The sequence below is a fragment of the Carcharhinus amblyrhynchos genome, chromosome 19 (genome assembly GCF_965287045.1).
Source record: "Carcharhinus amblyrhynchos chromosome 19, sCarAmb.v2.hapA, whole genome shotgun sequence".
Classification (NCBI taxonomy): domain Eukaryota; kingdom Metazoa; phylum Chordata; class Chondrichthyes; order Carcharhiniformes; family Carcharhinidae; genus Carcharhinus; species Carcharhinus amblyrhynchos.
Window position 1 is genome coordinate 19,596,201 of NC_137342.1, and position 23,226 is coordinate 19,619,426.

General features: G+C 41.0%; 1 protein-coding gene across 1 annotated transcript in view; it reads left to right on the forward strand.

Moving 5' to 3' along the window:
- The first annotated feature begins 292 nt into the window (after positions 1-292).
- The window catches only part of dyrk4 (dual-specificity tyrosine-(Y)-phosphorylation regulated kinase 4), an 84,338-nt gene continuing 61,404 nt past the window's right edge, over positions 293-23,226 (forward strand). The window contains 3 exon segments of the mRNA XM_080207853.1: positions 293-341; positions 2,248-2,347; positions 21,864-22,010. Of these exon segments, the coding sequence (XP_080063979.1) occupies positions 325-341; positions 2,248-2,347; positions 21,864-22,010 (264 nt within the window). The 5' untranslated portion in view covers positions 293-324.

Below are 23,226 nucleotides of genomic sequence, written 5' to 3' on the forward strand. Positions count from 1 at the left end.
AGGTATGGTTACTGTGGACAGGTATGGTTCGGGTGGACAGGTATGGTTATTGTGGACAGGTATGGTGTGGGTGGACAGGTATGGTTCGGGTGGACAGGTGGGAATAAACCTGCTCCCAGTGTCACAGGGGTCAAGTTACATTTTCTAAGCCCGCCAATTGGTCAGCGCGGTTCTCGCGCTTTGATCTGATTGGACAAAGACGGCGCGTGACTGGCTGATGTCACAATTGCTACTCGGTTGCCGTGGTTATGCTCCAGCGTTACTATGGGGGAGGATGTTGCCGGTTTGGAGCGTGCGTAGCTTCCAGCTGTAAACACACCAGACATGTCAAATGGCAGCAAGTAAGGACTTGTTCTGAATAATATGATGACATTATCATTGCATTGTTTATACTACAATGTTAGCTTTAGAATATTGTGCAAGAGGCACAGGCAGCTGAGGAGCAATATACAGCCCACGTTGAATTTGGCAACTTCCACAGTGCTTTTTTAGGGGGTGAGGGGAGTACTTTAGGAAATATCCAGTTGTCACATAAATCAGGCTGGAGCTACCCTAATAGAGGAAGCTCAGCTGGGAGATGCTCTCTGTTGTTGTCACATTCTGACTACAGCCCCGCTGCAGTCTTTTGCTGCACCCAGTGAGCATTTACTCAAACCACTACGAAGAGCCCTTGTTACTGAGTTTACACTCCAGATTCAAACTGTAGGGTAAACAACCTCTCGCTCCAGAATTTTATAAGAAAGAGAATTCTTGTTTTTTTTTAATCGCAAAGCAAGAATTTAGTGAGTTTTTTTTCCATGAATGTCGTGTTAATAACTTCGGCATGAAATCACGTCAGATTCAAACATGTTCTAATCGAATTTGCCAATACAATTTGATTGTCCACAATATTGCGCTTACGGTAGTAAATGTGGAATATTAACCAAAATAACTATATTCCGACACATTAAAGACTTGAGTATTTCTTGCTTCCATTTTAAAACTTTAAAGATTTTTCATTGTGTCTCTAGTCTACGTTACGCAGCTTTAAAAAAAACATTTTCACAGAATCCTCACTGTGCAGAAGGAAGGCCATTCGGCCCATCAAGTCTGTACTGACCACAATCCCACCCCCACCCCGTCGCCCCAGGTATTTACACTGCTAGTGCACCCTGACACTAAGTGGCAATTTAGCATGGCCAACCAACCTGACCTGACCTGCACATCGTTGGAATGTGGGAGGAAACCGGAGCACCCGGAGGAAACCCACATAGACATGGGGAAGGTGTGCGAACTCCACACAGACAATGACCTAAGCTGGAAGTTGAACCCAGATCCCAAGCAATATGACGCAGCAGTGCTAACCACTGAGCCACCATGCTGCCCATAGTTTTGCATTTTTGTTTCCCTGAAAGAATTTTCAATGACAAAGTACAAAATGTGCAAAAAATGGCTGCTTGTGTTGTGAGTGCTGGCATAGCTGGCTTTTTTTTTATTGACAGTGACTGGAAATGGGTGCCACAAAGGAACAATGAATAAATTCTTCAAAATTATTTAGTTGCCAATTGAATGCTCTGTGTAAAACATGGCACTTAATGATTATTTTCTATGGTCCCTCTGTCTTAAGATAATTAATTGCTTTAATTATTTACTTCAACTCCTTAAGCTTAAAGATTAAATCATAACCTTAGGGCTGGTGGGAACACCACCACCTGGATGTTCCCCTCCAAGCCATTCATCATCCTGACCTTTTGGCTAAGATGAAGTGACAGATCAAGCCCAAGATAGGGTGCAATTCCTTATCTTGTTAGCTTGGATCTTGTTTGTCTCCCTTGTGGGGACTATGAATCGGATTCAATTGGGTTTTGCATTTTTTTTTATGGATTTGGGTTAGCCAAGTCCATTCTGAGCATTGGCTTTGTAACTTTAAGGATGGTGTAAAAAAAATTCTTTAAAAATATATGGCCTTGTTCCACTGTTGCTGAGTCAAAATACAGGAACTCCCTCCTTCCGCACTGTGGGTATACCTACATCACATGCGCTGTTGGGGTTCAAGAAGGCAATTCATCATTACCATCTCGAGGGCAATTAGGGTTGGGCCTAGCCAGCGAAACCCACAAGCCTTGAATGAATAATAAAGGCATAATTTGCAGATGTGAAGAAGTGAATGTAATTGGTGTCAGTTTATGCCAAATGTTTTAAAAAGTAAACTGTAAATAAATGAACAGAACCATCAAGCATTTTAACTTGCATTCTATTAATTTATAGGAAGTCACTGTTGCGGAAGCTAGAGAAACTGAAAAAAGAAAGAAACATCCTTCCAGTCCTCCTAAAAGCAGGAAACCCCCAGAAATCATTGATTGGTCAGGTAAGGGAAAGCACATTTGATAGTCTGCAACTATGGATGTTAAACATGGAAGACTGGGTTGTGGATGCTTTAGAGATGAATTTAATAGTAAGTATTGGACTGCCTGTGGTGTTGCAGACTCTAATGGAGAATATGGAGCAAAATTGTTTTTGGGACTCAGTACAAAACAGGCAATAACTTGTTTGTTGTCTCTTTTACATTCAAATTGGCAAAGGGAATCTGCTAAATGGTGGGTGGGACCATGGCATAGTGGTTAGCACAGTTGCCTCACATCACCAGGGACCCGGGTTCCATACCCAGCTTGGGTCACTGTCTGTGCGGAGTCTGCACGTTCTCCGTGTGTTTGCAAGGGCTTGCTCCGGGTGCTCCAGTCTCCTCCCACAGTCCGAAAGACGTGCTGGTTAGGTGCATTGGCCATGCTAAATTCTCCCTCAGTGTACTCAAACAGGTGCCGGTGTGTAATGACTAGGGGATTTCACAATAACTTCATTACAGTGTTAACATAAGCCTACTTATGACAGGAATAAATAAACTTTGAACTATAAAACTTTAACTTTGAATGGGTTGCCATGCTACTAGAGAAGATCAATTACATCCTCATGGCCCCTTTGCCAGCACATTGTGTTTAAGTTGACTTATAAATTGAATCACAATATCAACAGTGATTAAATGAAAACGTAGAGTTTTAACACAACCATTAATTCTAAATTGATGAATAACCCATACAAAATGACTGCTCTGGGAGGGAACGGGAGCCACAAGAGATCAAAGTAACTTTCTATTACCCTCTTTCCACTTCATCTTCTTCAAAGTCTCTTCTGTTTCTCTGTTTCTAATTTGTTTTCCTTCTCATGCTGCCTTTCTTTGCTTTTTGTTTGGTGGGAAGTGGTGCGTTATTTGCATTGTGTATGTAGTATGGCAGAGAACAGAGTCAGCAGCTAGTAAATGCTGCATTTTTGGAAGGGGTTGCAGGGAAAATGCATGGTTCAGCAGCTCCTTCCCCATCTGCCACCTAACTTCTGCCACACCCTGTTTTCTACCATTCTATAAACCACTACCCTCTTCACTACTATGCTCCCATTCACACCATTACTCCTACTTCTTCCCCCTTGAGCTATTCAGTGCCTGTATCATCCCTGCCAACTTGTTCCACTATCAGTGACTTAATCCTTAACATTCAACCCACTCACTGGCTCCTTCAATGATAGATAATAAGAAATGTGAAATGATCCTACCCTGCTCCTACCTCTAACCCTTCCTACTTGTTTCCTTCAGACAGCTCTGGTTGCTTTCAAAATTAACTGCTGTCATTCACATCCTTCCAAAATTCCACCCTCATTTTTCAGTTCTTTCTAACTATGCTCCATCTTCAACCAACTTTTATTCTTGAGTTCATCACCTGCAAAATCCATGCCTTTGAGAACTGTCTTGCAGCAGGTTACTGTTGAAATTAATTCAGTCAATTGCAATCTTTATTTTAGTCAACGTTGTCTCATGTGTTGGGGCTTGATTAATAATTTTAGTATTTCTGGCACTATCAATGTGGTAACTGCACCTATGCTCTGCTGTCCTTATTTCAGAACTAGCTGGGAATGAAAGATTGACATTAGGGCGCACGATCGCACAGAGATTAGCACTGCTGCTTCACAGCTCCAGAGACCTGGGTTTGATTCCCAGCTTGGGTCACTGTCTGTGTGGAGCTTGCACATTCTCCTCGTGTCTGCGTGGATTTCCCCTGGGTGCTCCAGTTTCCTCCCACAGTCCAAAGACGTGTGGGTTAGGTTGATTGGCCATGCTAAAGTTGCCCCTTAGTGTCCTGAGATGCATAGGTTAGAGGGATTAGTGAGTTAATATGTAGGGATATGGGGGTAGGGCCTGGGTGGGATTGTGGTCGGTGCATACTCGATGGGCCGAAGGATCTCTTTCTGCACTGTAGGGTTCTATGATTCCATGACATTTGCTATCACATGAAGAATATAGTCCTCACAGGAGGACCTTGGATGACCCAATTTAAAAAAAAATCCATTTCATTTCCTGTCAAAAATCAAATCCAAAGGTGTGCACACATCATGCCTGTAACATAAATACGGCACACTGTACTCCTTAACATAATGCATGCATATCTTGACACCCAAACCTTGGTAAGAAGAATGGGAATTTTCTGGGGTGGGGGAGCAAGGATGTTAAGGAAAAAAGTCAGGTTTTACTGATTCTTGGTTAGCAGTGCTGCCTCATAGCGCCAGGGACCTGAATTTGATTCCCGGCTTGGGTCACTGTCTGTGTGGAATTTGCACATTCTCCCTGTGTCTGTGTGGGTTTCCTCCAGGGGCTCCAGTTTCCTCCCACAGTCCGAAAGGTGTGTTGGTTAGGTGCATTAGCCAAGCTAAGTTCTCCCTTTGCGTACCCAAAAAGGCACTGGAGTGTGGCGACTATGGCATTTTCACAGTAACTTCATTGCAGTGTTAATGGAAGCCTACTTGTGACACTAAAAAAACTTAGAAAAGCCTGGGAATTATAAGCGGATTTTGATTAAAAACTGATTTTAATGATCCCTAATTCCAGAATGTTATAAGATAGTACATAATGTACTATTAAATAATATAGACCTGTTGTATCTTGTTATTATATGATACAGGGCATTGTGTATATTGTATCATTACATTAGAGAAGACACTATTATTGTATAATTGAGATCATTTTGTCATTCAAGATATTATAATTATATAATACAGGGGTGTTATTATGTAAAAGAAATTGTATTATTATGTACTGCAGTCATCATACTACACCAGAAAATAAAATTCTGACCCCTCTATTGGTAAGAGGAGAGCAGATAGGGCACTGACTGGTAACCTCTATTCCTAACCATGTTGGAGAATGTGGGGGTCACCAATTCAATTCTGATGGCTAACATCTATTCTGCTAAGAGTGCATGTTCAGGCACCCACCAGAGAAATGGGAAAGGGTTGCAGGGGAGATGGATCAACAAAGGGCCATCTGGGAAGGGCCACTGATGGTAATAAAGTTGATTGATCCTGTTATTAATAGGGTGTTACTCGAATTAAATGGGTGGATCTAGACATGACAGGATCTTTTCCTGGAATTTCTCTGGGTTTCACAACCAGCTGCAGGCAGACTTTTATGATTGCTTGAGCTGGCATCCTTTTTACTGAAGGTAATAGGTAGATTGAAATTCCAGGTAAGTCCCACTCTCATATCACAGCCATGTTGAAGGAGGTTGAAATTTTACATATGCCAGTCCTGTTGGAACATGGCAGGAAATGCAATTCTGAGGTCAGTTAAAAGGTAGAAAATGTTTGGTTCTGGTTTTTTGTGAAAAAGAATAACTAAATGACTACTGCATGGACCTACGTTGAATTTCCATCACTGAAATAGGCCATTTGCTCCATGTAGATTCTTATATCACATGTGCCCTCACCTACTCTAATTATCTCTTCCCATTGTGAGGAAAACAGTTAATTTTAAGGATTTATATTTGTACTGGAAAACATCAGAAATAAGGCATAGTTTTAAATGGGCTTAATTTAATGTTTCTGTGTCAGAAAAGGTAAAGGTATAGTTAGTTCATGCTGAACAAAGGTGTTTGTATGCATGGGGGTTTGCTAAATTCAAATTGTGCTTAGAGTAATGGTGTGAAAAGTAAATATACTAGCCGGAGTATGTGACAGTTGCTTAGCAACTGTAGGCCCTTTTAAGGAAGAAAGGCTTTTAAGTTTTAATTTTCAGCTGAATTTGTTTGCAGTTGAAGCTAGGACTAGGGAGTAAACATCTCTCAAGTCTGCCAGGAAGAGAGAAGCTGGACGGTATAAAGGAACTGCAAAAAGGTAAACTTCCGAAAGAACCATATACAGTCCAGACAACATGGGAATTGGGACAGACAGAATGTCTTAAGAAGACTGAAGTTGAGAGCAGAGACCAATATAATGTTCTGGAGAATTCAAGCTTAAAGCAGACAAAGGGCCCTATTTTACCATTTTGATTCTGAGTGTTGGGTGGACTTTAAAGTGGTAGTGTTTCAGATCTGACTTTTAGACCCATTCTCAGACACCCCCATAAGACATAGGAACAGAATTCGGCCTCTCGGCCCATTAAGTCTGCTCAGCTATTCAATCATGGCTGATATTTTTCTCACCCCCATTCTCCTGCCTTTTCCCCATAATCTCTGACCCCCCCCTATTAATCAATAACACCATATGCACTCTGCCTGAAAAAATATCAGCAATTCCAAGTAGCACCACAGAAGCCTGTGTGCGGGGCTTAACGCCCAAAATCCTGCAGCTCCAATCAGTGACTCCAACTGAGCATGTGCAGAAAAAGAAATGATAGAACATGGTTCTCCTGCCACATAGGTGTGGCAGGAGAATAAATCCAAATAAATCCTCCCTCTAGCCCCCACTGACATTGCCCCATTCCCATAACATCCCCCTTATCTCCCCACCCTCTTCGCCACTCAGACCAATCTCAGGCCCCTTCCCCCCCCTTCCCCCCCCCTTCCCCCCCACTGATTTCAGGCAAGGTGGCAGTGGATACCCCCTCCCTCCTCACTGATCTTGGACAGAGTGGCAGCAGACCCCCCTTCCCTCTCACTGACCTCAGGCAGAGTGACAGCGGACCCCTCCACTGATCTCAAGCAGAGAGCCGTTGGACATTCAGCGCTTCTCAATAACTGGAGCACCCAAATCGGACTTTTATGGAACATACTTGTTTCACGCCAATCCTGGATGGGCGAATGTGGTGGTAATGGGGGAAGTGCCAGTAAGGTTGGGCATGCAGCCCATTACATCAATTTAAATGCATGTCACTGCATTTAAATGGCTGTCACGCCCGTTTCAAGTGTGGTCCCGATCACGTCGATTTTTGGGCCTTGGTAAAGGTGGGGGTGGCCAGCATGGACTGCGCTACTTGTCTCACGGCCATCTTTAACAAGATTTTGCACCTGAAAACAGCCGCAACTTGATGGTAAAATCAGGTCCAAAGTGTTGTGAGTGAAAGAGACAGCTGCAGTAACCAGCATTCAAGCGGAAAGTAGACTTCAGAGGTAAATCAAAAGTTTGATGCTATTTCAATAGAGTCTGAGTATCAGTAGTTAAAACAGTTGTGAACACTGTGTGCAACAGTCAAGGCAAAGAAATCCTGAGGGGGGAGTTGTAGAACCTGGACGCTGGATTCTTTGTTAAAAATTGGGCAGAAGCTTTTGTTTGAAAGAGTAATTTGGAAAACTTGGACTGGATTTCAGAATGTAAATAGCTGATATAAAGCATTGTTGTAAAAGAAGATTTAAAAGTGTTTTTTCGGGAGTGGAATTTGGAAACTCATGTGACAATCATCCAGGGGGATTTTGAGATGAAATGCACAGTCATTCATTTGGGTTCAGAGTGGAGAGTGTATTTGACCAGAACTGACTTGTTACTGAGACCATTTTAGCTTAAAACATATTTTGTAATCTGCATTAACCTTAACACTTGTGTGCATTTATGAAGCTAACGGGGGAGGAAAGGAATATTGTATCGTAATCTAACTTTTCAGGTATTTTTTTTCTGTTGTTAAAAACCTGTGACTCTGGTTTCTCCACGTTTTCTTAAAAAAAGTAAAAGTTATGGTCTTTTGAGTCAGGGTCCATTTCTGGGATCTTCCTATCCACTTACTACACCAACACCATAATGTTCCCTCTGTCCCATTCCACCATTCTTTTCTTCCTCATATACGTATCAAGGATGCCCTTGCATGTATCCATGTCAACCTCTCCATGTGGCAGCAAGTTCCACATTGTCATCACTCTCTGTGCAACATTCCTTGCGTGTTCCTTTATATTTTTCGAACTGTGACACAAAAATTGAATTGAATAGATGGGAAGTGCACACATGTGTAATTTTTATAACTTCATAAATGTGCTAGCAAATCTTCTATGGCATTAGAAAAGTCAGTCCATTCACTATTTTGTCATGATAAGGACACTGTACCTTATAAACTACAGTAGAATTGTTCATTAGTTGGTGTAAATTAATTTAAATCATTAACAGTTAGTGCAAACATCATCAGTATTGTAAAATACTGATAAATACGTAATTTTCACACTTGTGTTATTATTTTGATAGGCACAGGAGGTAATTAGCAATGGGAGTTGAACATTTTGTATAACTGAAATTTAAAGGGATCCAGACAATGAAAGTTACAGAATAGGAAATATGTGTATCACCTATGGAATGACGCTAATGGCATCGCAACCCATTAATATTCTTTGCCAAGGTTTAAAGGAGAGTAGGTCAAGAATCAATAGGTAGGAATTAAGAGAAAGGAGAACACACATGCCGAAATGAGTCAGCAGGCAGGGGATGAAGCAGCCCAGCATTGGCCTCTGTTTGATATCTGCTGAATATATGGTTCTGAACGAGCTGAATGTGAAGAGGGTGGCACTGCACTGTCCCATCCTCATTTGGAATGAAATGGCCACAACTAACTATTGCTGCTGTTGGCTGGGTCAGCCTTAATCTGGATAATAAATGTACTTACAGATGGCACAGTTCTGCATCTGCCTCTCTGCTGCACTGGACCATGTGAAGACAGTTTACTAGTCACTACTAATTAGATACAATAATAGTAGTTTGTCATATATAAGGCACATGTGATAAATCAGTCTTTGTTGATTGAAGGCCATTCTGCCATCCTTCATTTTGTGCAATATCATTGAAAGCATGACAAACATTGAGGTGCTTGTGAAGAACCAACCAGTAAAATGGTTGGTCAGGGCTTCACCTGTAGCTGTATCATTGGGTCAGCCATAACAGCCTGACTTTAGTTAAAACCTCCAGATACACTAATCTGTTGACAAATCAAGATACTGCAGTACCAAGAGGATGGAGATGTGAGGGTGCTGGTAGATGAGCAAGGAATATTTCTGTTGCAACCTGATCACCCTTCTTCATCCAAAATGCCAATGTATTACTACGAGTTTTGTAGAGCATAAGGACTCCTAGCATCTAAATTCAGGATAACTTCTTCTTTTGCAAACCACAATCAGTTTGAAGAAATTAGAGGCTGTCAATCAGGCTTAAATTCTGTCAACGTTGTGTCAGGATCAGTGGGGTACTTGAAATTCATTCAAACACTTCGTCCCAATTTGGGAGAATCATGACCAACAATTTTAAAATTGAGGGTTTGCTGAATCCAGTATATGTCAGCATGTACACAGAGGGTGGGAGACCAGCTAGGGGAACATTGAAGGTTTCAGCAACACATGAGCTGAGACATGGGTGGAGATAGTTGTTAAAAGTACTATATAAATTCAAGTTATTCTTGGCAAGGGCTGAGGAGTTTAGGGAAGGAATTCTGGAACATTAATAGATGAAAGTATGTGTGCCAGTGGTGAGAAGGATGAAGGAAGGAATGCACCAGAAGCCAGAATCTGAGGAATGGAACCTCTGTCAACTTAAGCCCCAGGCTTACAATAAGGGAGGAGTTTTAAAATTGGCACATCATGTTGCAGCTTTCTAGGCCACATTGGATTATAATGTTTCAATTCTGGTCACCAGAATTCCATAATTCTGGTCACCATAATACCAGAAGGATGTGGAGGCTTTGGCAATAGTACAGGAAAGATCTATCAGGATGTTGCCTGGTATGGAGGGCATTTGCTTTAAGGAGAGTTGGAGAAACTTGGCTTGTTCTCAATGGAATGACAGAGGTTGTGGGGCACCCTGATCGAAGTCTATAAGGTTATGAGGGGCATGGACAAAATGGATAATCGGATAGTCTGAAGCTTTCTCCCAGGATGGAAGAGTCAATTACTAGGTGGTATAAGTTTAAAGTATGAGGGGTAAGGTTTAAAGGTGATGTACAAGGCAAGTTTTTTACACAGAGGGTGGTGGGAGCCTGGAACTCACTGCCGGGGGAACCAATACGATAATGACTTTTAAGGAGCATCTTGACAAATACATGAATAGAAAGGGAATAGAGGGATATGGTCCCCGGAAGGGTAGGGGATTTTAGTTATGTCGCGCAACATTGTCATTGCAGGCTTGGAGGGCTGAAGGGCCTGTTCCTGTGCTGTAATTTTCTTTGTTCTTTGTTCTTTGTTTAAGGTGAGAGGGGAAAGATACAAAAGGGTCCAGAGGGGCAATCCTTTTCACTCAGGGTGGTGAATGTCTGGAATGAGCTGTCAGAGGCAGAAGTAGAGGCAGGCACAATTTTGTCTTCTAAGTTAGATTTAGTTAGATCTTCTAAGTCTAAATTTAAACAGTTACGTGGGTAAGATGGGTATAGAGGGTTATGGGCTAAATGTGGGCAATTGGTACTAGCTTAGTGGTAAAAACTGGGCAGCATGGACAAGTTGGGCCGAAAGGCCTGTTTGCATGCTGTAATCCTCTATGACTGTACGAGGAGACCTCTCCAAGGAAACATTTCCCATGAAAAAATAATATTCACCATACTCAATGCGTTAGTATATACAAATCTTCATGCAAACAATGATAGTTATTGAAGTTTCTGGATAAAGGAAATAAAGAAAAGGGGTTATATTTACTTAGTGCTGTTGTCCATTATAAGGTAGAGAATTTATTTGGTAAAATTCATCCCATGCATCCAGAATACACTCTTGCAATTTCTGGTTATCAGTCTGAGTATGTTAGAGATGTCCAACCAATCTCTTCCCTTTCTCCTTCCATAAACACAGACTAGATCAAATTTCTACTATATATCTAAAATTTATAATATTCCACTTTGGGCTGTTCTTAATAATTAATCTAGAATAATTTACTAGTTAACCTTTAACATTGTATGACCATAAACCAGAGTGAAGCTTGTCAGAGTTCCCAAAAATGGGATTTGAACCAGATGTTGTAACCAAGCTAAATGAGAGTATTGCATCCAGTTCTGGCCACTGCACTTGAGAGACCTTGAGAGAATGCGGATGAGATTTACCAGAATGTTCTCAGAGGTGAGGGGTTTAGTTTAGTTGGAGAAACTGGAATTGCACTCCTTGGAGCACAGTGGACTGAGGGAAAGTTAGTGATAGCGTACAAGATTATGACATTTTTAGATAAAATAGACTAAGAAAAGTTGTTCCTATTTGTTGATGGTCCAAGGACAGCGGGCAAGTGGGGCGGGGGGGCGGTGGGAACAGTGGTTTAAGGCAAAATATTCAGGAAGATGTGAGGAAGAACATTTTGACACAATGTATGGCAACGATCTCGAATTCACTGCTTTATGAGAAGGGTGGACCAATGATTTTGAAAGAAATTTGATGGGCACTTAAAGGAAAGTAAACTTGTAGAGTTACAGGGATAGGGTTGACTCCTCATATGCCATTATGATTATAGTTATTATGGGCTCTACATTTAACAAAGTTCTCTTTAAATAAATTATTAATATTTTAACTCTATTTGGCTATATCTTCTGTTACAGCAAACAATGTTTCATCAAACATTTTAATTTGATTGGAGTGAGCTATCATCAGTTTTAAGTTATTAATTTTTCTTACTTCAGTTAAAAGCATTAGAAATTTAAGAAGTGGCTCATATGCCACAATGCATAAATTCTATAAAACTGGAGGGCTGTAATGGCTTACCTTTTTCAACTGTAGCTGTGAACACTACAGTTCAAGATTGTTGTTTGACTCACATTTGTTCAATTGGTATAATTTTAACTTTCAGAGGTGGTGTAAAATTTCAGAGGTGGTGTTACTGGATTTACTTGCCATGCCGAATTTTCCTTTCCCTTTAACTTCAATGTAAAGAAAGATTGGGGGAATGTGTAACATTGATAACCAACCTCATGTCACCTGTTTAACATGACCACAGAAAAATACAGTCTAACGTGTGCATTTATCACTTGGTCCTTCAGTGGATCAACTTTGTGGTGCCAGCTGTTTGACTTTCTGCCTGGATGCTCTATTTCTCCTCAAAAATGCCAAGGCAAGTCATCATGCTGCCAACCTATTCCTTCATCTGGTCATCCTGGCTCAGCTAACTTGCAAGTACATTCTCCTTAATATAGCTATGCTACAATCTAAGTCTGATTATGTGTTCAGAGGCATTAGATTGCTGTGGTGAAATATACTACAAGCTTATTTCTGCGATTTAATATAGAAGTCCTCTCAGTTAATTGTCAGGTCTTTTGATTATTTGGGCAGTTCAGCTTGTCCTGTCTGTTTTCTTTGACTGCCTTGGCCATAAACTGATTTGCCGAGCTGCCTTGCTTTAAGGCATAGTTTTCCGATGACTGACAGTCCAACTGTTGATTGACTTAGGGAAAATACCTTAACTTTTATTAAAAACCGAGCCTTTCTTAGCTTTTATTGGAAACCCAAGTCTTTCAGTTCAAACCTCAAATGTTCAATTATGAAGGGTTGACTAGTTCATATGGATCCATTCCAATTTACCAATTAATTTACATAAACATATGCCAGAAATTATGATTGGTCAAAACATCCTGGCAAAGTTTCATTTTTTTTTTAATATCCATAGTAATTTAAATACAGCCATTCTCCAAAATAAATAATTCTGGATAGCTTATAAAATATATCTATACATCAACATCTCAGGTGATTGATGGACCATTTTATGATAGTGTCTGTTCCTCCTTTCCTCTGATGTTTTCATTGTTTTAACCTTTTATTATGGTCGATAGAAATTGGAAAAAAAATTGGACAAAACATTTTCTAAAGGTTTTGAGGTCAAGTTGTTATTGTTGTTTGACGTTAAGTTGTTGTTCTCCTTTAAATAATTGGTTGGTTTTCCTGACTGCTCATTCAAGACTGGTTGTCTCCATAAGTTCTTAACAGTTTCTAACAGGAAGTTCTCCAGCTGTTTTCCAGTTTTTGTTGCTAACTTACTTTCAGCCAATTAAGAAATTGTGATTGTGCAGGAATAACAGATAAAGTGTAATGCACAATGAGGAAGAAACTAATGGGCTTTGAGCCTGGCTGGTGGGATGGATGGTCACATGCCAAAAAGTGTGTGTTGATGTATTTTGATAGGAGGAATGAGAAACAATGTGGGATGTTGCTGCACACAAATCTTTGAAGGTGGCAGGCTAGCTTAACAAAATAGGAAGTACGAAGATGTGCAAGTTATGTGGATTGGCCATGCTAAATTGCCCCTTAGTGTCCTAAGATGTGTAGGTTGGGGGTGGGTAAATACTTGGGGTTATGTGTAAGATGCTCTGTCAGAGAGTTGGTGCAGACTCAATGGCCAAATGGCCACCTTCTGCAATGTAAGGATTCTAAAGCAAATGTGATACTGGGCTTTATAAATAGAAGTATTGGCTACAAAAGGTAGGAAGATATGCTAAGCCTATATAAGATTCTATTTCTGCCCCAGCTAAAGCATCGTGCCCAATTCTGGACACCCTGCTTTGAGAAGAATACACAGGCATTGGAAAGAGTGCAGGAGAGATTTTTTAGAATCGTTCCAGGGATGAGAGATTAAAGTTAAGTGGATTGACTGGATAAACTGAGACTGTTGTTCTCAGAGCAGAAAAGATTTAAAAGTTTAGTGTTTAACATCATGAAGGCTTTGGATGGAGTAAATGAAAAGAAACTTTTTTCAATGGCAGTGACAGAGGTGAAGACACAGATTTACGATGATTGCCAGTAGAACCAGAGTCAATACAAAGAAAAGATTTTATACATAGTGGGTGGTTAGGATTTGAATTCACTGTCCAACAGGGTGGTGGATAATTGAAAAAATTGATTGAAAATTGTTCAGAGGTGTGGGAAAAGAGTGCAGGAATTGTCTAAATGGATTGCTCTTTGAAAGAAATGTCACTGACGCTGTGTGTTGAATGCCTCCTTCAGCAGTGGATTTTACAGCCTCCCCCCCACCACCCCATTCCATCAGGTGAGTGGGGGGTTATATATGTTGGGTGCCCAGCCCATTGCCTTCCTGTCCACCCTCAATTTAATCTCCCCTAACACATGGGTTGGGTAAGACACCAAAAGGCCACCTCCATAGGCCTATTGAGGCCCTTAAGTGTTGAGTGATTAGTCACTTAAGGGTCTATATCTGCCTCCTATGACATAAAATGCTGGCTGGCAGATGATGGCCTGTTGTAGACAGGTTGCTTTTTCACCAAACTTACTGAAAGAGTGGGAAGGAAGCAGGGTGCCTCCTTTGGGCAATGTCCTATGCGCATCTGAGGCCCTATCTGGTATGATTTGCCACCTTTTGTGCCTTTCAGCCAGGCCTTAAAAGCCCTCCCCCACCCCCCCCAAACGCCGTTGCCACCTTCCTGTAAACTTCTTGAGTCCTCCCTGTGATAACGCCCACAAGATCCAAGGGGAATCACTGATTAATTTTCCTATGGAAATTTTCCCTACGGAACATTGAGTACATTCAACTGGTAACAGGCAGTAGACTGCCCAGCTGGAAGTCATCACTTGAGCCTTTCATAAGACAGGACCAGGACCAGGACCTGGCCTGCTGAATTGCTAGTCCCAGGCAGGGACTAGTGTGTGTACACTACGTTCATGGTTTTACTTTGCATTCTGTAATAAACTATGTTCCTTTCCATTAGTCATTACACTCCCTATCCAAAATTTCAGACTTGCATCCCTCCAGTGGTCATGTCCTACTTTTCATCCTGGGAAGTCCTTGCAGTCACATCAGCTCCCACTACTCAGTTTGGCACATGCTGGGACTGTGGGAGCTGCTATCCAATCAGATTCCTCTGAATGAGGCCCTCCACCACCACGTCACCCACCCTACAGTAAAATTTATCCCCATCTGACAACAAGAATTTAATGTGGGAATGGGCAGGTGTACACTAAACACAAAATCTTTAACATGGTCTGTCAAATCTCCTGTGCCAGTAAAAGTTTTGATGTCCCGTGATCATCTAAATGGTCTCCTCATGAATAATTCCATTGTGCCACTTTACTAGATAAATTTAAAAATATAGTTTATAAGATTATAATGTAAAATTTGTCCCTTAGCTTTATAAACTGTGCAGAGATTATACTGTGTAATTATTTAGTATAATCACTTCAAAAACCATACATATTTATGCAAAATTGAGCTCTTCAGGCCAAGATTTGGCGAAAAACTTGAGAAGACTTGAAATCCACGTCTTTTGGAGGTACAATTGTTATAACATGAGAAATATTTACTAATTGCTGGTGAGCTTTGCCACGTTTTTCAGTAGTCTAAACATCAGTAGCCATAGGATAGATTTCTTCTTGAATACAACAAGGGGTGGATGTTCAGTGGCGCAGTAGTTAGCACTGCTGCCTCACAGCCCCAAGGTCCTGGGTTCGATACTCAGCTTGGGTCACTGTCTGTGCACAGTCTGCTCATTTCCCTTATGTCGGTGTGGGTTTCCTCCGTGTGCTGCGCATGCATAGTCCAAAACTCGTGCTGGTTAGATATATTGGCCATGCTAAATTTTCCCTCACTGTACCCGAACAGGCACTGGAGTGTGCTGATCAGGGGATTCATTGTAACTTTGTTGTAGTGTAAGCCTACTTGTGACAATAATAAATAAAACTTTTTTAAAGGGGCAAAACCACACCCAATCAGCATAGTCTGCTTTAAATCTCAAATATTTATCTCATACTTTAACTTACATTAATTTGAAGTGCCATCCTCTCTGATGTATTCTCTTGTAGCAGAGGAAAATGTGAGGAAACTATAATTCAAAGGAGTTAGCAGATACAACTATAATATCAGGAAATTAAAATTTCTAGTGGTATCAAGTTATTTCTCATAGTGTTGGCTCACTAAGAGGGTGGTGTGGCAGAAACACAGTTTCTGACCTGGCAACACTGTTGATAATGTCCGTAGTTGCTTTGCTGGCCTCCCGACTCTGAATGGATTCATAATTAACAGTATTTCTCATCTCAGGCGTCTTTATTAGATGTAGTATGGCATCCAGCATGGTGCCTGAGGATGTTGTGTAGTTAACCTAATTAGTAGGATGACTATAATATCAGCAAATTAAAATTACTGGTAGCAACTTGTGTTTACATTATCTTGCACACAAAAAATAGAAAAAATAAATTGTTCTACTATGTTTCAGAAGATAGGATTGACTTATACATGAGATACCTAAAAAATGAAGGAATTTTTGGCTAAAAGTCAGGGGCTGACTTTTATACAAGATCCATTATTACACAAGTATGTACAGTATGAGATTTATGTTAAGAATTCAATGCTGCTTTAGCCAGCATAAAGATTGGATGCTTTCAGGCAAGTTGTGAGAGTGAGTGATGGAGCAGAATGGATAAGTAGGTCAGGGTAAAAGGTGGACGAGTGTTGTCTGGGTGTCCAGGTTAGAGTAGACCATTTTGCTTCTGTGACTCCAACTGAGTTATATAATTCCACAGACACACCCCGCCACACAAACAACTATTTTTTATAGCCCCTCTCACTTGGTTAATGAAAAAACAGTTGGGCAAATTTGGGCACTGCAGGATCCTATAAAATAGAGAATCATACGAATCACCATATTTGATGTGCATCTCAGCTCCTGTATGAATTTTCGTGGCCACCTGCACTTTGTGTGAATGGTGCCACTGGGAGTCAGATCCAGGACCTCAAGTGTCTGGCACTGCAGACAGTTTAATCAACCACCTGTGCTGTGCTAATCTCTGTAAATAGCTGCCATGGACACGAAACGGTCAGCTACGTAAGAAGGGAAAGGTGAAGTTGAAACTGCTCTGATAATGTTTGATTAGTTCTCGGCTCATTTACTCCACGCAATGAACCGGAAACTGCATTAATCTTTTGCTCTACTTACCAGAGTTACCATGGCTGCAGGAGAGTGTACAATACATAGCTTACCAGGAAAAGAACATGCTACCAGATGGCAGCAAAGGACCTGGGCAAGGCAAGTGGGATGGCGGGATTTCCCACATCATTTTAGTGTGTAAAAAAGCAAAAGATGTAGACAATTCAGATCTCTCATTCTTAGTAATAAATGGACACCACCGACATTGGTAATGATCAGGTGTCACTTTTTTGTTGATCCTGCTCTCGGTATGGAATTTTTGAAAAGGTTTTATTCTTTCAAGATTTTCAAAACTTCTAGTGAACCCCGAAGGGACTGTGCAGGCCTTTTGAATTGGGAATCCCTGGTTTAGGGGTCATGGGGTCAGGTAGTTACAGGACCAGGAGCGGCAAAATCAGGGATCATTTGTGGAAGATGTGGAGGCAGAAGAGTAGGCTCAAGTCTCGACCACTACTAAGGAAGATGTAGGTGGCAGGGCATTCCAAAGTAACATAGTGACTGGAGATGGATCAACTGCATAAACCAATTGCTAGATTTGAAGTCCACTAATATTACTGAGGAAAAGAAGCAGACTAATGTAGAATAAACTGGCCCACTGCCCACGGCATTAAATTGGAACCAGGTGTCTAGATGTAAGCTGAGCGGATGACAAGGAATCCTGGCTGTCCCAAGTATTGGACTCAAAACCACTTTTGAAGCATAGCACCTGTTGAAGTGTAGGGAAATTGGCTCAGCAAGATCCAAAAAAGCAACAATTAGATAATAGTCTGTTTTCATTGATGTTGGGTGAGGGATAAATATTGCTGAATAATATTCTTTTGAATATTATTGTAGAATCTTTTGCATTCATTTGAAAGAACAAACAAGACTCACTTTGAGGAAGTGTTAAAACAGGATTATGTGCCCCACTCTCAGGAATGGGACTTGAGCTGACAATCTTTTGCCCTCGTCATGGTTTCTTGTTCTAAACTTTAGAGTTTTTTATTATTGAGTAATAAAATATAATTTATAAAGTTACTAAAAAGAATCAGTGACAGATAAACTGAAGCACTTGAATTTTTGTATTTTATTTCTAATTGGGAATACATTTCTCACTACTGTGGTTTGCACTACTGTGATAGCATGGCACTTTTAAGGGGTAATCTTTCTTGGCTCACGTGGTTTGTCTGGGGCCTATGCATAGGAACACATGAACCTCAGACAATGGGGAGAAAGTGCACAAGTCCCAGGGAGCGAGGGACCTTCAGTGTGAGCCCGGGATTCAAGAAGTGCAGACTTGTGTTGTAGTTACAATGCCTGTATGTAGTTTTACTTTGTGTCTGTCAAATATATCACCTTCATGTCTCAATTAACCTCTTTGTTGATACCTTGAACTATTACATTAGCGGTGAAAATAAATTGTACTATGTGTTGCAAGCTACAAAATTTGAGGGGGAAGGGCATGCCATCAAAAATCTCCAGAGAAGGAAAGAGAAGAGGTCTCTGCAGCAACATTGAGTGAAAAATAGTACCACTAATGAGAAAACTCGATCCTTTGACCAAGGGGTTGAAGACAGGGGCCAATACATTGAGAGGCTCAAAACATTTAGAACTGAGGTGAAGAAAAACTTCTTCACCGGAAGTGGTGAATTTCTGGAGTTCACTACCACAGAAAGTAGTTGAATCAAAAACATGTGATTTCAAGAAGAAATTAGATATGGCTCTTGGGGCTAAACCTGGTGTTGTCAGACTTCTTACTTTATTTTTTTGGTGCAGAGGTCATGTGTAGACATCAGTGATGGAGGCAAAAACAAAAGTATGGGCATGTACTATTGTCATGAAAATATTACCATGGACAGGCCTCAGAAGTGACTTTCTCAAAGTAGCTTGGTGACTGTCTGTCTGCTCCCACTGCAGCTGGCCATAATTTCGTCAGCATGATTCTGGTGTAAATACCTGGCAAGGGGAAGGCATATTTAAATGATCTTTGTGGAGGCCAGAATACCAGCCTCACTACAGATGCCCACAGTTGGAAAATCTGGGAAGCTAGTTCTGGCATTGTCTGAGCTTATAAAAGTTTGGAACCTTTGTCTAACGTACCAAGGTGATGTGGGGAAGTGATAGTGTAGTGGTATTGTCACTGGGCTAGTGACCGAGCAACCCAAGGTAATGCACTGGAGGCCCACGTTTAAGTCCCAATGTGGCATGTTAAATTTGAATTCAATAAAATATCTTGAATTGAAAATCTAATGATGACCACGAAACGATATTTGTCTGATCTGGTTCACTAATGTCCGTTACGGAAGGAAATCTGCCATCCTTACCTGGTCCCTCTTAAGTGGCAGGCCACTCAGTTAAGAACATAGGAACATAAGAAATAGGAGCAGGAGTAGGCCATCCAGCCCTTCAAGCCTGCCCCGCCATTCAATAAGATCATGGCTGATCTGAAGTGGATCAGTTCCACTTTCCTGCCTGCTCCCCATAACCCTTAGTTCTCTTGTCTATCAGAAATCTATCTATCTATCTACCCGTGACTTAAATATATTCAATGAGGTAGCCTCCACTACTTCAATGGGCAGAGAATTCCAGACATTAACCACCCTTTGAGTAAAGAAGTTCCTCCTCAACTCTGTTCTAAACTGCAACCCCCCCCCCCCCAACTTATTTTGAGACTGTACCCTCTAGTTCTGTTTTCCTTTCTAAGCGGAAAGAATCTCTCTACCTCTACCCTATCTAGCCCCTTCATTATCTTGTAAGTCTCTATAAGATCCCCCCTCAGCCTTCTAAACTCCAACAAGTACAGGCCCAGTCCATTTAATCTTTCCTCATAAACTAACCACCTCATCTCCAGTTCAGCCTGGTGAACTATCTCTGTACTTCCTCCAAGGCCAATATATCCTTTCGCAAATTAGGGGACCAAAATTGCACACAGTACTCCAGTTGTGGCCTCACCAGTGCCTTGTTGCAGCAAGACCTCCCTGCTATTATATTCTATCCCCCTCACGATAAAGGCCAACATTCCATTTGCCTTCTTGATCACCTGCTGCACCTGCAGACTGAGTTTTTGCGATTCATGCACAAGGACCCCCAGGTCCCTCTTCACAGTAGCATGCTGCAAATTTTCACCATTTAAATAATAGTTCAAGGGCAATTAAAGATGGGGCATAAATTCTGGCCCATGAATGAATTTAAAAGTCTTTGGGGTCCTTTGTTAACTGTAAGAGTACACCTTGGTAGCTTGTCCCATGATACACTTATCAAAATATTCCTCAAAATTGGAATATTTATACCTGGAAATGTCCATATCACTTCTTAGTATCAAAAACAGAAAATGCTGAAAAATCTCAGCAGGTCTGACAGCATTTGTGGGGCGAGAATAGAGCTAACATTTTGAGTCAGAGCTTTTTGTATGTTTGTTTCATTGAAGCCTGTTGTATTGGATGACAGAGGCAACTTATTTCCATAACTACCTAGATACTAGATTGTGCTATGGCCAAGTGAGAAGTGGTAGGATGGCTCTCCTCTCTTTCCATTCATTTGACTGCAACAGGTTTTTTATAAGAATTTGCTTGGTAGTTCAGTGAGTGTTCAACTCTTTAAATGCTGGACTGTAAAAGAGACACTGACAGGTTATCTTGTAAGCTTTTAAAAAGAAAAGAGTTTTTATTATATTGAGCACCCAACCTAAATAAAAGTAATAAAATGCTCCAACTCTCGTTCAAACGTGCACTCAGGAATCTACAATCACACACATAAGTAAATTACAAAGTGGGATGGTAGATTGAATTGGTTAAGGGTTCAAAAAATTCACATGTATACAGATCCTGAAGATTGATGGCCTAAATAGTTTCAGACTGGGCTCGGTGGTCTTTCTGGATTCAAGTTGAGATGATTTAAAGATGATGCTACCTTTTCTTCTGGAGTCAGTAGCCCTGGGTTGCTGTGTAGGAGACTGCCCATGTAGTGTGCAGCTGGTCAAAAAACAGGTAAGGCACAAGCTGGCAGGATGGCTGAAGAGATAGTGAGTCCCCCCACTCCAAGTCCTTCTGGTCTCATGCTGCCTCACAGACTCCTTCAGACTGACCTGGAGAAAAGCAGTTTCTTCAAACACGAAAAGGGTTAGTTTGCTTGTCACATGGTCTCTTCTCACAATCTGACCAGTTACCTAAACATGGTCATAGCAAGCTGGTTCCAGGTCAATTGTTTCAAAATGATCTGATTATGGCTGGAAGCGTTCTCTTCTCAGCCAAGATCCATTGATCAAAGTGATTGTGTCTAATGGCTTGTCCACAGATGATGTCTGAATGTCTTCTGAATAGCTCAGGAGACAGATCATTTGCGCATGTACAGTTAAATGTCTCAGGTGGGCCATCTCTAGACAGCCTCACTCCATTCTAATACTGTTGGAATTTGTTGGGTTTAGTTTTGCCAATGTTTGACCATCTTAGAAACTGCTGTTTGAGTCATTTAAAATGCTGTTTTTCAGTCTGTTTACGTATCCAATGGTTTCAGTCCACTTTTTTGATATAAAACATTGGTTTTATAACAATTGCAATGTAGAGTAAATCAGATAGACCCTTTAGGTATTCTCTGCTTTTAGTCAATTGATGTGAGTAATTGTTTCATCCTGAAATCCCCCACATAGTTTCAAGTTCATAACAGTTGCCAGCTTGGAATTCTTCACATTGCTGGTTTGTACAATTGTTTGTAATATATTCCGTGACTCTGAGAAAAAGGTTGATTAAATGGGCTGACTGTATGATGACTCACAGGTTTCATATATCTTTTTTATTAGAGATTTAGCTCCATTGTTGAGGTCCTCCCCCAGTTGGAACCCCCTGCCAAGCACTCTTTAGTCAACAGTGTGAGACTACACCAACATGGCAATATCCTCCCTCAAATACCCAACAAAACCTTTTCAAATGGGCATACACTGTATCAGGTAACAAACAGCCTATTCAAATTATGAAGTGTTATGTGAAAGATTGTGATTTTTAAAACCAATAGCCTAATAATTAACTTTGATTTAAATATAATTAAAGAATAAAGTGTCAGTTTTTCCAGTAAATATTATTATTGAAATTACAAGGTGAGGATGTAATTGTTCAAGCTGCCATTTTATGGTTAAATATTGTGAAAATTACTCATTGGATTGATTATATGGTTCCATCGCATTACCAGTGGGATGTTATTCTTATGGTATGTGAACCTGATGTACTGTCAACTGGCCTTTAACTAATTGGCTTCATGATATAGTTGATGTCATTTACTGGTGTTTGTATATGCGTATAATCTACTTGGAATTTGCTGGGGTCAGAGGGAGGGATGTCTGATACCACCAGCTCTTAAAGAGCACTTGACCTTGCCCTTAAAGCTGTCCTGGTATAATCATGAAGAATTGGCTCCACCAATGGAATGAAGAACTGAACTGCGTCTTTTAAGATTGCAACTTTGGAGAAGGGCTCCAAAGTTAAGGCATTCTTATTTGCAGAATAAGATCATCCTCCTAATTAAGAGAATTGCACAACAACCAGGACAGAGATTCCAGGAAAAGTTAATGCATTCAATGTGTGCCCCAATTGTGAGATGGAGAGCGCAGATACATATTGATCTCTGAAGGATTGCCAAGGTAAGTGTTCTTGTATTTTGTGGCTTTTACAATTTTACCTTGGCGCTAAACCTGGTGTTGCATCACAGAAAAAAAATGTATAACATTCTAAAGTTTATTTATTAGTGTCACAATTAGGCTTACATTAACACTGCAATGAAGTTACTATGAAAATCCCCTAGTCGCCACACTCCGGCGCCTGTTCATACTAGGTATACTGAGGAAGAATTTAGCATGACTAATGCACCTAACCAGCACACCTTTCAGACTGTGGGAGGAAACCAGACACGCGGAGAACATGTAGACTTCGCACAAGCCGGAAATTGAACCCGGGTCCCTGGCGCGGTGAGGTAGCAGTGCTAACCACTGTGCCACCACGATGCGTTTCTGGCAGTTGTTTGTCTACCTCTCAAGCACACTGATATCTCTACGTTTTCGGAGGGCACTCCAGCACTGTTGCACTAATGCACTGTGCTTTTCCTTTGCAACATGCAAGCTATGAACCTCACTGCCATCTCAATTTAGCTGAATGCTATATGGTTATGACTTG